A 16,614-nucleotide genomic window follows, 5' to 3' on the forward strand; every position below is an offset into this window, starting at 1 on the left:
GTGTTCAAATTGAATTCAAAATTTTAAATGTAGAATTATATTGAAAACGATAAAACAATAACAATTATATTATTTCATGTTATAAACTCAATTATTTTTATTAAATTTTAAATATGTAATGTATTATATATATATATATATATTATATAAAATTACAAAATAATAATTATACAAAAATCACAACATAAAATAAATAAATTTTTGAAATGTGATTGAAAATGAATATATTTAACCAAGTATTTTCAATCACATTTAAAAAGTTTATTTAAATTATGGTTTAATCTGTGAATTTATTACCAAACTTTACTCTGTGACAAATTCTATTTTTTTATTTTTAAGAAAAGAAAAGAAAAGCATATACATAACAATTGATTTATTAATTTTTTCCTTTGGAAAATCTTACAACCCGGAAGTTGGTGCTAGGGTTTTAGAGCGTTTGCATTCTCTCCGGGGTTTAGAGAGAGATAACCCTACTCTCTCTCTCGTTCTCTGATCGCTACAATTAGTCTCATTCGCATTGCCTTTTCGATCGTCCCATCGCCATTTCTACGCTTGATTCCCTGCCATTCCCTTCAACTGATTCTACACAATGGCGGGCCTTGCTTCTCCGACCGCCGCCACTGCTGCGGCTGCGGCTGCGGCTTATCCCCTACCTGTCCCACCCAAGAAGACCGAGGATGAGAAGGTCGATTACTTGAACCTCCCTTGTCCGATCCCCTACGAGGAGATTCACCGTGAAGCTTTCAGTAATTCTCTTTTCTCACCCCTCCCCCCTTTAGCTACACTTTCACGATTACTTGATTGCTCTTGTTACTGCGTCGAGGATATCGGAGATCGTTTGATTTTTCTTCTTCTTCTTTTTTGAAATTTTTTTATTTCTTGTGGTGTGGAATGCTTGTAGCAATGGTGGGTTTCGTAGTTTTTTAGTGGAAACAAGGAATATGGAAATGTGAGTTTTATGCTTTGTGCGACTGAATTATTTTACATGTTTGATTTGCCTTGGCAGTGTCCTTAAAACCGGAACTATTTGAAGGGATGCGATTTGATTTCACCAAAGGACTCAATCAAAAGTTTTCCCTCAGCCACAGGTAGTTTTGCTTTGGTGATGAGTTTCTTTAGACTTTTTTCCTTCTGTCTTTTCTTCTGGGTCACATAGTGTATTGACTTAGCTGATACCTATGCGTTATCAACCATCGATGACCGATCAGTGTGTTTATGGGACCAATTGAGATTCCTAACCAGTCCACCGAAACCGTCAAAATCCCTACTGCCACTTACGAGTTTGGTGCCAACTTTATAGATCCGAAGGTAACGCCACTTACTGAATGTTTTTGTTATTTCGTTGTCATAATGAACTACAACGTGATGGCATTGCCAACTAATATGTGTAGTTGATGCTTTTTGGGAGGATACTCACTGATGGCAGGCTGAATGCGAGAGTGAAGTGCGATTTATCCGACAACCTCACTTTAAAGGCCAATGCACAGGTGATCGTGGTTTCTTCCATCATTTAATTATCAGGTGCTGTAATACTCTCTTCTCCTTTGGTTTTGTTTGCTGATGTCATCGTCTCTCTCTCTCTCTCTCTCTTTTTTCAGCTGACAAATGAGCCACATATGTCACATGGCATGGTCAACTTCGATTATAAGGTTATAAATCTTGGAAGATTTACGATCTTGCACATTTTTTTTTGCATAGTGACCAATGTTTGTTATGAATATGACTTATATGTTATAGTTACTACTCATGCCCATCAAAGTGCCACATCTTTCTCCTTAACAAGCATGTTTATGGTCTCTGTTGGATTTCTTCCGTTTGCAGGGTTTCTCTTCTTCCAAAAACTGTACAAATATATTTACACTAATATTTTGACAATGTTAGCTGACGAATAATGTCCACTATTATTGACTTTTAAGACTGCCATTGAATTCATGTTCTCATATATATATATATATATTCTTTTATAGTTAAATGGTTAAAAATTTTGATAAAAAAGTATTAATGCGTTTGTTTTTGTCAATTGAAAATATATTTGAATCAGGGCAGAGACTTCAGAACCCAGTTTCAATTAGGCAATGGTGCCTTATTTGGAGCCAGTTACATTCAGGTGCAATACTGATTGGTTTATATTATTATGTTATCCTATCCTTTTATGGTTGCTCAAGCATTCTTGATGGCATTGTACAAGTTTTGGAGTTTAGTTCGTATTGGGAGAATTTTTCAAACAGTTGCATAGAATTTTCTTAAATTGGAGATTGAACTCATTTTATAGTTCCTATTCTGGACTTTGTTACTCCACCTTTTAGGAGTATGTATTTGTTTTCACTACTGGATTACCTTTTTCTTGTCATACTTTTTCTCTCCCTTTTTGCTAGAGAATGTACTTGATAAGGAATCATATCCTTTTCCACCTGGTGCAAATCCTATTTTATACAATTACAATTTTGCACGTTTGCTCACTATAATACCCAATTACACATGTTACACATGTAGGTGTTTTAGGTCTCTCCATTAATGATCTTATTTTGTTTTAATAACAATCCGCTCTTTCCTTCTTTCAGAGCCACCCACCACACCCCACTCTTGTTCTTCTTGGCGCTCCACCGCTACTAATCTTGATACTTTTGTTTACTTGGTTTCTATTCCACTATAACTATACATGTCTTTTTTATTCACAAAAGAAAAGGCAGCTTTCATTTTGTACATAATGCCTTGACGTAGTAGAATGTGTCCTCAACCCTCCAGATGTTCACATTGAACTGTCCTCAATAGAATAGAGGTGGAGTTGGAGCAATAGTCTAGACATTCTTGCATATTTCCTCGACAATTGGAGCAATTATCAGTAGATTTGGTCATGTTTTAACGCTTCCTGACCTATTCTCTTCTGAACTGTGTGACATCAAAAGACTATGCTGATAATAATTTTCTTTTGCAGAGTGTATCACCTCATCTATCATTGGGTGGTGAAGTATTTTGGGCTGGTCAGCATAGAAAGTCTGGTATTGGTTATGCTGCAAGATACAATACAGATAAAATGGTATAGTGATTGTCATCATTCTATGACTTTTTCTTTAATTTTTTTTATATTTCATTACCATGTGCAATGCATGCAACGTTTTTAGCCTGGCTTGACTTCTTAATAACTTAATTACTATGTATAGGTTATATGTAAATGACTAGATTTTTCCTCTTTGCTTCATTTGTTTTTTTGGCTGTAATCTCTCTCTTGTATGGGCTTCCTTTGTATCGATTTGGGATTTCTCTTTATGTACTCTTTGGATTATTTCTTCATCAATGAAGTGTTTATTATCCAAAAAAAAATTAAAAAAAACATTAGAATAACTTAGTTGATTGTAATGTTGAAACATTTATTTCTTTTATCAAACTTATAAAAATTCAACCACTATCCAAAGTGGTGGCCCCGGAGGTCTTGACTGCAATGCTTTGGGTGGAGAAATTAATAAATTAAAATGTCTTGTTATCTAAAGAGATTAGCAGAGGTGAGCAATGTGCATGTTGCAAGGTGTGGCATCCCCCCTGCTACCTCTATTATTTTTTTTAAAAAAGGAAAGAGTGCCTGAACCTAGCTCAATTGATTTTAAGCGTATATCCTTGACTCAAAGGCTATAGAAGTTCTAAGGTACATTGATTTAAGCAATGTTCATGTCGTTGAACTATTAAAGATTCAAATAAAAAGCAAGAGTAAAATCAAGGACCAGTATTTTAAAAATACAATGGAAATACAATTTCAAGGGTTCATATCAAAGAAACAAACAAGCAACACTATTAGAACATTTTTTTTAAGAACTAAATAGATACCTTCATAAGCTTTTACCCATAAAATGGTAATTTAAGTAACAATTAATAGAAACTAGCAAATAAACAATATATTATTTTAAATGTAATATGTAAATAATGAAATGAAGTGATGCTTTCGATAAGAGTGAAAGATATTCAAAATTAAATTTTCACTATTCTTCCGTTAAATATTAATATCTTATAGAGGATATTGGATTACTTTGTGCCATTGTAATAGTATCCAGGCATTTAATTTGGTTTTTTTATAATTTATATTTATTGATTGTCGGCCAGTTTTTTTGGAAATTTCTCATGCAAGTGAAAAATTTGCTCCTGAGAACGATACAAAATTGACTTCAATGATCCTTAATCTGGTTCAATTTTCTAATCTGCAGGTTGCCACTGGACAAGTTGCCAGCACAGGTATGGTAGCTCTGAGCTACGTTCAAAAAGTGTCTGAGAAGGTAAGTAAATTGCTTCAGCACATTTCTGCTGACTAGAAACAATAGATATTCGTAAATAACAGAATATTATTACGTTACACACAAAAAGTGGGAACGTAACCACCTAACAAGCCAGAAAATATTAGAAAAAAGAATACTGTACAATGAAGATGATGGAAACAGAGGTGGAACCATCAAACATTGTAATTTAATTTTCACGATAGCTTATACCATTTTATATTCCTTATTTTAGGTTTCATTGGCAACTGATTTCACGTATAACTACATGTCAAGAGATGTAACATCCAGTCTTGGCTACGACTACATTCTTCGACAGGTAGCTTCTGTTTTGTGAGTGCTCCATAATATGAAATATATGTTATCCATAATTCATTTCCTCTGCTACTGTTTAATTCATAAATAAAATTATTGGAGGGATTGAAGTATTTTGTGTTGATAATCATTGGGCTTATTTACACTTTGCAGATGATATAGTATTATTGTGATTATGGTATAATGGCTGAAAATATATCTAGCTGATCTAGAAGAGAAATAGAATTGAGAATGTGACTAAAAAATTGCAGCAAAATCGAAGATTTCTATGAATTATTTGGTGATGCTGCTGGCTAGAAGAGCTGATTTTTGGCAACATGCCCTAATATCATTCACCAATCTTGTTGTGGACCCTTGTTGCTCAAGATTTTGATTAAGCTAGGAAAATGGAGAAATTTTATGTTTAATTGATATGGTCATTTTACAAGTAATGTAGTACTGTCAACCGTTTCAACCTTTTGCCAAGTAAGCTTGCACGGGAGTTGAGAGAAAAATATGAGAACTTTTTCTTGGGAAGGAAATGAAAGGAAGACGGTGAGTTCTCTTGCATATGATTGGTTGGTATACTGTGACCAGAATTTTGAACTGTGTGGAGGGCTGGGAATTGAAAACCCAAGGAAAAAGAATAAGGGCTATCTTTCAATCCAAGTGGCTTTACATACTACATACTTCCAAGTGAGGCAAATGAGTTCTAGCATAAGATAGTGGTAAGCATTTATGGCATAAATGTGGAAGTTTAGGTCGTGCAGAAGTCCTCAGTGGAGTATTTCACTTTTTTCTAGAGAAATGAAGCGCACTTATTATCTACTGGAAAGTGTGCATTGAGTAGAGAAAGGAAAACGATTCAGAAATCTCAAGCTACAGATACAAACAAGATCACCACTTATCAAACTCAATTCGTTTATGAATAATCACAACCCTTACAACACATGCTTATCAAACAGCCCCACAATTAGAGTTGATAACAGTAAGAGTTCCATAAGAAAAATTGGTAGAGAGAACACCATGAAGAGCCATGGAACTTGGTCAACTTGAAGACTCCTCCACAATCCCACTCCTTTCGGTTGAAGATTCGGTGTTTTTTTCATTCAAATTCCCCAACCAAATGTAAGGTAGCCACACAATGACACAACAATGGTTTAGATATTTAGCTGGAATTTCGGGCCAGTTATGACTATAGACTAGTCTGATGTTTTATGTTGAGTACTGAATTGTTCCCTTTTCTGCATTTTATTTACTCTCTATACCAAAGTATTATATGATCAATGTGTCAAATTTTAGTTTCGACTGGTGATTTTTCGTTTCTAGTTAAACCCACGTACAATCATATTGATGACTTCTGATCTGCCTAGCAGAACATCGAATAGGTTCAGTTTGAATACTTCCCTGTCACTGAAGATTTGTAATTATTGTGATTGTTGCAGTGTCGTCTTAGAGGGAAGATTGATTCCAATGGTTGTGTTGCTGCTTTCCTTGAAGAGCGGCTAAATATGGGTGTTAATTTCATCCTTTCCGCAGAGGTATTGAGTTATATAGTTTTCTTTACATTACCTTCAACTACCTTGGGTTGGCCTAATAAAGGCTCAGACCGAATGGGTTTAGGCCATGGTAATAATGACCATATGGGACTGCAAGTTGACCCTAAAACTCATAAATATAAAAAGAAAATGCTTGTTTCTACCATTTATCACATTTGTTAAAAACATTCATGTATTCATTATTAACTTTAAAAAATAAGGCCGGGTTTTTGAAGACTTTTTTTCCTTTCCTTTTTTAAAAATTTATAATATTTGGTTTGTTTGTTTGTTTGTTTTGTTGAAGGGAAGTTCATTCCATTAATTCAACGAAATTTACAAAAGACCAATGGGGGCTACAAGAATCCCTTTCAATGATCACAAATAACACCAAAAGAGTAATTAGAATTTTTTTTTTTAAAAAAGGTTTTTCTAACTTCCAATATGGTCAGGATTTTGAAAACGTTCTTCAGAAGTAGATAACAGAACAATGATTCATGTGGAAATAAGTTAATTTTTGTAAACAGCAGACACTTTTTTAACTTGTTCACTTTGGCTGAATCTTATGTAATGCAGATTGATCACAGGAAGAAAGACTACAAATTTGGATTTGGTTTGACAGTAGGAGAGTAGATTGAGAGGACTTGGCTGGGCTGGTGGTTATTTTGTCCTCAATGCTCTGGTAGAAACATAGTGGAGTTCTTTGCTTGCATGATTTTTCCTTGTGTTGAATTCTCAGTTTCTTTAGTTAATCATTCAGCACATTATTTTGAGCAGAATCTAACTGCTGTTGCAGTTTTTAGAGGCCGTATCTCTGTCCCCATTCCAAAATTTTCATCAATCAATAATTCATTTTTCACTAGAGGGCTGGACGATGAAATGACAAATTTAATGCCAATTTCGAATTTTTAAGCGTCTGTTGATATGTTTATTAATCGAGTTTTGCTTGATATATTTAGACAGCTATTTTTGAAAATATATATTTAGACAGCTATGTTTAACTCATTTCCTTTGCTGGTTTTGATCCTTGTGTAAAAAGATATATCCTTTTTTTAGGTTCATTAGGGTTTTTATTGGTTTGAATACTATTTTAGTCCTTATACCTTTGGTTTTGGTTCATTTTGGTCGTTATATTTCAAATTCATTTTGGTCTCAATACTTTCAACTTTAGTTTATTTTGGTTTCTATACTTTAAAAATGTTCATTTTGGTCCTAATACTTTTAAAAAGTTACCATCTTAGTCTCTTCATTTTCATTTTTAAATGATTAAAATGGTCACTTTTTAAAAAATGTAAGGATCAAAATGAACCAAATGTACATGGATCAAAATGGAACATTTTGAAAGTAGAAGGATCAATATGAACAAAAATAAAAAATATAAAAATCAAAGTAGTATTTAAACCAAAGATATATATGTAGTAAGGATAACATTTTTTTATAAAAAAATCAGAAAGGGTAGATTTTACCTTTTACTTAATTAACTCTGCACAATTTGAACCCCACACTTTAATTCATTAACTGGACACAGTGTACTAATTTTTTTTAGTACTAGCGCTGTAATTAATACCTTCGTAGGTTTTTTTTTTTTAAAAAAAATTAATTAGTATGAAATTTGTAACCAGTTTTGGCGTTCTTATGGTTTGACGAAACCGCATTTCTAGGTACTTGTTTGATTCTTTCAATTGGCTTGGATACTATTACTTTATATGATTTTTATATTTTATTTCTAAGCTTGGAACATTCTTTCCAAGTATTTTCATGATTGAGTCTGGACCCTGATCATATGTTTTCTATCATAGTTTAGTTTAGAGAATGTATTTTTTACCACACCATTGCAAGATTAGGGTCCAATTTCAACTCTAATATAAATTTGAGGTTCGATTTCTTTTAAGGAGATCCAATTTCTACAATTATAAAGATAAAGATCCAATTTTGTCACTAAGTGTAAGAGTTTAATTTTTAAATTTAGATAGAACATACATTACCGATGGTTTTTACAATTTATCAAAAAATGTAATGATGCAAAGTAGTAGTTACTACTCCATTCATTTTATTTACATTTATATCTAGCAAAACCAGATGGAAATAATTGAGGCTGGTTTGATAATATTTATCTTTTAATTACTTTTATAGATACAAACTCCCATATATATATATATATATATATATATATATCCCTTATTGCTATTTTTTTAAAAAAAAAATTAAAAACTAAGTTTGAAAACTAAAAACAAAAAAAAAGAATTTCTAACCATCTATAACTTTTTCTTTTACATTTGACTTAGGATTCAAATATATATTTTTAGAGGAGGTGAAAATAAGTATAATTTTTTTTTAAAAAAAATAATAATAAGCATCCATTAAACCTTCAATTTCCACGAGATAATCGTTTTAGGTCTTTGCTAATAGTATAAATTAATTTTTGCAATCCAAAATTAACATAACTTAATTAACATCAAGTATGTACGGTTGACTTCAAGATCACCCCAACGATACATATTGTAAAAAAAAATTGCAAAAGAAAATATATCAATTTTTTTAAAAAAGTATAATTATACAAAATACCTTTAAATTTTCAAAAGTTCCAAAAATATTCTTAGACTTTTTTTTAAAAAAAAAAAAGTTCAATAATACACCTTATTATTAATTTTGAATTGAAATCATTAAAGTTTTGTTTAAAACACATCCCCTAATTTTTTGAAATTTTAGAAAATACTCTTAAACTTAAAAAACACTCTTATTATTAGCATATGAATCAATATTAATAATAATAATAATAATAATAATAATAATAATAATAATAATAATAATAATAATAATAATAATTATGATGATGATGATGCTTGTATCGTTAGTATAGTGATTGGTTTGATTTTTTTGAGATTGAAAAGCACCAATTTGAAAACAAATGACATAGATATCTTTTTTTTCCTCATACAAATACTCTATTTTTTCCTCTTTTTTTAATCCTTACACCAATTTTCTCACAAGAAAATATATATATAAAAAAAAAAACTTACCATTTTTAATAATTTTTTAAAGAATAAACCCCAACAACCAGTTTGTACTCTTGACGGTTGGGGACTAAATCAACCATGGTCGGTTTGATGCTAGTTCGGTCGAAAAATCAACTCCCACCAACTATTGCACACCCTTGGATCATATATTGAAGTAGGGGAGATAGAAGAAATGGAAGGAGGAAATGATAAATTATAGAGGAACGGTAAAGTCATTTTTAACCTTTTTTTAAAAAAAAAAATTTGAAGGTAAGAATACTAATACAAAATTTGAAAATATAAGTAATATGTCAGTTAAGTTACGTTCTTGTTGGCTACAATAAATATATTTTTCAACTTTTCTTTTAAGGGTGCTTTTAATAAAATACTAACAACTTTCCTCTAAAATTAATGGTAAAAGCATCTTTGAACTCTTTCTAAAATTTTAACAGTATTTTTGAAATTTTTTAGAAGTTCAGAAATATGTTTGAGAAATTGATAAGACATGTTTTATAATTTAGCAAATAATAATAAGAATAATAATAACATCAACCGCTTATTATTTTTTTTCCTTGAATGATTTTTGAGTGTCGGTGCAGCATTTCAGTGGGTCCCTTTTCCAGCCTGGAAATTCTGACCATCAATCTTCAATCGGACGGTCCACATTCCCCGCTCCCCCTGTACCTTCTTCCAGAGCTCAAATGGCTTCCAATCAATAGCGTCTACAAGCTGAAAGAGACGCTCGATCTAACCCCTCCCTTTAACGATTCTTCCTTCTCCTTCTCCTTCTCCTTCTCATTCATTTGCCCATTTGCAAGTTCAAGACAACACCCTCCTCAGATCTGTCCAATCGCCGCTGCCATTTGAGGTAAGAAGAAAAGCTCATTTTCTTCTCATTGAAATCTAGTTAAATCTGCAATAAATTCATGATTTTTTCTATCTGGGTTTGCAGTGGGAGAGGTGATAATGGCTTTGAATCGCTCGCTTCTGGTGATACTGGCGCTGATTGTAATGGCGTCTGTTGTGAGTGGGGATGAACCCCCGATTAAGCCGAAGGTTAAGACTGTGAAGGGGAAGAAGCTTTGTGATAGAGGATGGGAGTGCAGTTGGTCTACTTATTGTTGCAATTTGACCATTTCCGACTACTTTCAAACCTATCAATTTGAGAATCTCTTCTCTAAGCGTAATTCGCCGGCGGCTCATGCCGTCGGTTTCTGGGATTTCTATTCCTTCATTCTCGCCGCCGCCCAGTTCGAGCCGCTCGGATTTGGAACCACTGGGGATAAGAAGATGCAGATGAAAGAGATTGCTGCTTTCTTAGGCCATGTCGGCTCTAAGACCTCTTGTAAGTGAAAAAAAAAACACTTCTCTCTGCTTTTTGTGGACTTGGGTTTTCTGTAAATGACTGATGTATGCAATGTTGGAATTCAATTTTTCTTAGACAAGTTTCTTTACTCGATTTATTGTTGATTTTGAGTGAAATGCTGGTTGTAGGTGGTGATGGAGTGGTCACTGGAGGGCCACTTTCTTGGGGACTCTGTTTCAACAAGGAAATGAGTCCAAGCCAGGAATATTGCGATGACTACTTCAAGCTCACTTATCCTTGTGCTCCTGGTGCTCAATATTATGGCCGTGGTGCTCTGCCCATTTACTGGTTTGAAGTTTTCTATCCCCATTTTCTTTTTCAGTGGCTTTTGTTTAGTAAACTGGCTTTTAACATTATTGATTTATAGTTCTGTTCCTTGTTTATGCATAAATAAGAGTCCACTATGTTCTTTGCCTTAATCCCTTCCCCTCTATTTCATAAATTGATACTTGCAGGTCTCTAATCTAACATATCACATTTTGACGTTTAGATTAGGAACTAATCTTATAAGTTGTTGATTACTGATTAGGTTAGAAAGAAGTATGAACGTTGTTTAGAAACTTTGTCTACTGCCATATTTATTTGAAATTTGATGGAAAGGTATTATGGATATGGAGTGCGATCGAGAAACGTTTGACACATCTACCAAATTTGACTGAGTTCTTATTGTTGTTTTCCTTTGTAGGAATTACAATTATGGCAAGATTGGGGATGCATTGAAGCTTGACCTGTTGAACCATCCTGAATATGTTGAGCAGAATGCTACCATTGGATTCCAAACTGCAATATGGATGTGGATGAACCCAGTGAAAAAGTCACAGCCTTCACCCCATGATGTCTTTGTTGGCAATTGGAAACCCACCAAGAACGACACCTTGTCCAAAAGGGTCCCCGGTTTTGGCGCAACCATGAATATTCTCTACGGTGATTCCATCTGTGGGAAGGGTGATATTGACCCCATGAACAACATTATTTCTCATTACCAATATTACCTCGATTTGATGGGTCTCAGTCGTGATGAGTCCGGGACTCATGAAACACTTTCATGTGCCGAACAGATCCCGTTTAATCCAACTTATGTCGCCCCAACTTCATCTTCTTGAGATTCATCCACCACAATGGTTTGAAAGCATCAAGAAATACCATTAGCCCAAGTAAGAACCAAGACATCCTTATACAATTATTTAATGTGTGCAGTAAATTAGTCAAACGATCAGTATGTTTGGATTGAATAATCTGTATTCTTTTTTTCTCTTTTTGTCATAATTTATACTCCTAGGATTCCTGTGTTTCTGAGATGTCAATGAATCGCTTGGTATGTAATATATCTGTATTACTGTGAAACAATTTGATTTCTTTGGTCGAAATGCGTGTTGCCGACATGGTCCTCTTTGTTTGATGGCAGTGTCTATCTACCTTGTCCTTTCATACTTTTTCTTTGTTCTTCTCTCTTTTTCCCTATTTGGTTGTTGGTGGGGTTGGGTTATTAGAGTTGCCAAGAATAAAATTGATATCTCAAATATGTAGCTAACAAACATGGACACTTTAGTTTGGCTAGCGTGTCCGTGTCCAATACATGTCGAATACTTGGACACTCCGACACTTGTTGAACACGTATTGAGCACTTGTTAGTACAACAAATGTGTTAGACATGCATAGAACATTTGTTAAGTAGACTAAAAAGACACATCTATATCAATAGAATAAATTTTGAGTGTGAAATACATCAAACTAAGTTTTTAAAACATATAAATGCATCAACTCATTTTCTTTGAATTTTCTTTTGGTATAAAAATGATATATAATTTAATAAACGTGTTCTTGCCATATCGTGTCCTAGATTTTTAAAGAATGGCGTGTCATCGTGTTTGTGTCTCGTATCTTAATCCCTACTTGTGCTTTTTAGATGGGTAGAAATGTTAAATGTGGATGGATATTCATAAATAAACCATAATTGATACAAGTTAAAACTCTTGTTTATTAATAGGTATCTTCATATTAGTGATATTTTAGTATCTGTCTTTTTGTTTTCCTCTCTCCCATTTGTTTTGTCGTGGGGTTAAGAAGTGCTTAAGCCCTCTGTCGGCAGCCGGCATAAGTTCAAATTTCAGTCAGCATGGTTCATAAAAGAGTACTGAACTATTCCAGTGACATTAGAATTCTACCTAACATGCAACTTGAAATTTGAACCTACAAAGAGTCGATGATGTAGGCAGGTACCAAGACGTGTTTGAAAGTGATTTTGGTTATAGAACGACAAAATAGAAATGTTTTTTAAGTTTGAACTTAAATCACTCTCAAATATGGCGTTAGCTAGCTATATAATATTTGAGATGTTTTATATTTTTGTTAATTTTACTTTGTGATTCTAGATTGAATTGAATCATATTTGTGAGTTAGCATGGATACTCTTCCTGTAACGGTGAAAGTAATCTTGACAACCTTCTTTTTGATGGTAGTCATTAAATTTCATATAATCTTATGCTGTGATTTACTACTGTATGTATTTATTGTGTACGAAGATTTGAATCTTTAACTTACGATTGTCATTTTCAAATATCTTGAACAATTGAGTTTGACAAACTGTCATTATTACTAAATATTAAAAGTGACGTGTGAATTTAAAAATTATAACTTTTTATAAGGGTGTTAGTTGGTATAACACCGTTTTTAATAAATAATTATTAGTAATTGTGCTTCTAAACAGATCAATGATGAACAGTTTAGTGAATTTTAATTTTAAAATTACAAAAAACTAGTTATGGTGTTTCGTAGATTAATACTATATTAGTGTAATTTAGTTATATGAAACAAAATAGCTTATTATTTCAACTATTATCATATTGATATAATTTAAATTTTATTATATTATTATTATTTAAAATTTTATATGATTTGAATTTCAAATAATTTTATTTTAATCTAGATTATTTGATAAAAGTTTAAGAAACATAATTGTTATAAAAAATTGAATCAATTAAAATTTGAAAATAGATTTGACAAAATATATTAATATAGTTGTTATAATATATTAAAATTTAAATGGTTAGGAAGGTAACAATTTTTTAAGAAAGTTAAATCTAAATGATAGTAGTTATAAGTTTTTATACAATAAATTATTTTACCAAACGGTTGAGTAATTTTTCCAATTCTTCAAGCAAATGTTAAAAAAAAAAAAAAAAAAAAAAGAGATTTGACCATCTCCAAATTCTCAAGTGGGTCGATTCTATCTCGTCTTGAAATAAGGTTATGTTTGGAATTGATTTTAAGAGAAATAGAGGTAGTTATAACAAAATCTCAACGGTTGTTTCGTCTAGTAAAACTTATAATGATTAGATCCACTAGAATCACTTTTAAATCACTTGCTCATTTCACGCTCTTTGTAAAATCTGTTATTTACCTAAATTTTAAATTTATCAATTAAAATAAAAGTTTATCTTACATATCTATTTTAAATGATATTTAATAATTATAAATTATATATATAATATTAAGTCCATTTTAGTTTTTTTTAAGGTCCATTTTAGTTATTAAATCTAAAACACGATAATTTAGTATTTATTTACCAAATATGTGCAACCAACTTGTTCAAATATAAAGTTGAAATTTACCAAACACTAATATGGTTCATATTAAAGTGAATATAAAAGAACACTTGTTAGACATTATTTTAAAAGTAGCCTAATTCATTTATTCGTTTGTCCAAAATATAAAAAACTATGAATATGATATCCATATGGATTGGTATCGACTTTTTTGTCACTTTGATTGATTTCAATTTATTTTCACTCTTGATTTTTGTTTTTGGTAAGCAAATGAAATCTTGGGAGAAGTATGTTACCATGTTTCACCATAATCTCGTGTTTTCATGAGTTAGACATTCAAATTCTTATATTTGTTTCACTGGACATACGAGATAATTATTAGAAATATGTTAAATTAGGTGTAATTAGATGCCCTAACTATGTGTCACTCTATCCATGTATCCCATACCTACATATTATTGGTTTCTATAATAATCCATCTCCTACTTGCCATTTTGCCTATCAATAGAGGTATTTGGTGGAGCTTGACAGAACACACATACATTGGTAATTAGTCCAAAAAGATAGGAGTCAGTGGAGAAATTCATATTTTGTCATTCTATTCATTTTTGTTATTTATTTATTTTTATATATTATTATTATATTTATTTATTATCATATCATATTTTCTCTATATTCTTGTTCTCGTTGTGTACCGTTGTGTTCCTTAATTTTACAACACATTATCAACAGGAGCTTCTTTCATTTCTCCTGCCGAAGGTAGATCCTAAAAGTATGTTGTTTTCCCCCTCTTTGTTATAATTAATAAATTAAATGTTATTTTGTATATTTAGCACATATCAAATTCCTAATATAAATACAATGTTTTGTGATATTGTTGCCATGACAAACCTTACTCAATTAGAATTCGCAGCCCTTGACATTAATGATAATAATGATTTGTCATGGGTACTCGATGCAGAAATCCACCTAAATGCTATGAACTTTGAGAAAATAATTAAAAAAGGAAATACGACATCCAATTAGGAAAAAACAAAACCTATGATTTTCCTTCGTCATTATCTCCACGAGAGATTGAAAATGGAGTATCCTATGATAAAAGATCTCTGTATCTTGTGGAAAAAAATTGAAAGAGAAGTTTGATAATAAAAAAAACAATTATTCTTCCTAAAGCTCATTATGAGTGGAAGCATTTGAGGCTACAAGACTTCTGATGAGCCAGTGATTACAACTCCATTATTTAAAATCACTTCAAAATTGTTGTTATGCGGAGAGAAAATTACTGATGCGGATATGTTAGAGAAGACATTCTCTACATTTCATGTCTCGAATATGCTCCTGCAACATCAATATCGAGAGAAGGGTTTTAAACAATATTCTGAACTAATTTCATGTTTTCTCGTGACCGAAAAAAATAAGGAGTTATTGATGAAAAATCATGAATCTCAACCAACCGGAATGACATCATTCTCTGAAGTGAATATTGTGAATTTTATAATAATCGTGCTCGAGGTTGTGACCACAGTAGTGGAAGAAATAATTTTTCTTTTTATGGTGGACATTATAATCATCCAAATTTCAAGAGAACCACATGAAATGATAATCATAAAGGAAAAGTTCCACAAGATAAAAATTCAAAAGGTGATGAACAAAAATGCTTCTGATGTGGTATGACTAGACATTGGTTATGTATTTGTTGTACATCAAAATACTTAGTTGATCTTTATCAAGCTTCCCTGAAGGAAAAAAGAAAAAAATGTGGAAGTAAATTTGACATACTAGGATAATGATATACTAGATCCATCTCATATGACAAATTTGGATATGACGGACTTCTTGGAATCTCCTGAAGAGAAGATCGACACAGCTGATGAAACATTAAATGTTTCTTTTGACTTTGAAAATATCTAGACTTAATGTTTTTTTTTTCAATTTTTTAAATATTAACTTTTTATATATTCCAAATGTTTTTTTTGTTATTGTAATTATTGTTTTAATGAAGAAACATGAATCGTTTTCATATGCTGGGTGATTTAAATATGAGCAAAGAAGATCTATGTTTGGCAGCTGACAGTGCAACTATACACACAATACTTATAAGTAAAAAAAATACTTTTCCAAATTGACAATGCTGGAATCAAAAGTAATAAAATATCAGGTTCTGGAATTTGATTGAAGGATTTGGAAAAGCAAATATTATTTTGTATAGAGGAACAAAATTTATAAGTGACAATGCATTATTCTCTAGTCAATCAAAGAGAAATTTGCTAAGTTTTAAAGATATACGTTTCAACAGTTATCATTTGAGACTAATAGTAAGAATGATGTGGAATATCTATATATTATCTCTACTATCGCAAATAAAAAACGTATATTGAAAAAGTTACTTGGTTTATCTTCTAAATTATATTATACTCATATACAAGTAATTGAAACATATGCAACCTGAAGTTCATGAATCCAGATATATTTACTATTTGGCACGACAGATTGGGTCATCCAGGGTCTATAATGATGAGAAGAATTATTGAGAATTCAAATGGACATCAATTGAAGAATCGAGAGATTCTTTAATCTAGTGAATTATCATGTGATGCTTGCTCTCAAGGCAAATTAATA

The 16,614-nt window shown here is 31.8% G+C and overlaps 2 protein-coding genes across 2 annotated transcripts; both read left to right on the forward strand.

The window, feature by feature from the left end:
• Positions 1-361: 361 nt before the first annotated feature.
• On the forward strand, positions 362-7,005 carry LOC120070163 (mitochondrial import receptor subunit TOM40-1-like). The gene is made up of 11 exons (XM_039022017.2): positions 362-746; positions 1,007-1,088; positions 1,209-1,308; positions 1,392-1,487; positions 1,599-1,649; positions 2,042-2,107; positions 2,936-3,037; positions 4,194-4,262; positions 4,495-4,578; positions 5,999-6,094; positions 6,665-7,005. The coding sequence occupies exons 1-11, from the start codon at positions 590-592 to the stop codon at positions 6,719-6,721; spliced, it is 960 nt and encodes a 319-aa protein (XP_038877945.1). The 5' UTR covers positions 362-589; the 3' UTR covers positions 6,722-7,005.
• A 2,605-nt stretch (positions 7,006-9,610) lies between these two features.
• On the forward strand, positions 9,611-11,847 carry LOC120085997 (chitinase-like protein 1). The gene is made up of 4 exons (XM_039042373.2): positions 9,611-9,952; positions 10,037-10,429; positions 10,579-10,738; positions 11,136-11,847. Exons 2-4 carry the CDS (start codon positions 10,051-10,053, stop codon positions 11,551-11,553), a joined length of 957 nt encoding a protein of 318 aa, XP_038898301.1. The 5' UTR covers positions 9,611-9,952; positions 10,037-10,050; the 3' UTR covers positions 11,554-11,847.
• Positions 11,848-16,614: the final 4,767 nt, after the last annotated feature.

Source organism: Benincasa hispida, chromosome 1 (genome assembly GCF_027475165.1).
Source record: "Benincasa hispida cultivar pf3 chromosome 1, pf3_genome.v1.1, whole genome shotgun sequence".
NCBI lineage: Eukaryota > Viridiplantae > Streptophyta > Magnoliopsida > Cucurbitales > Cucurbitaceae > Benincasa > Benincasa hispida.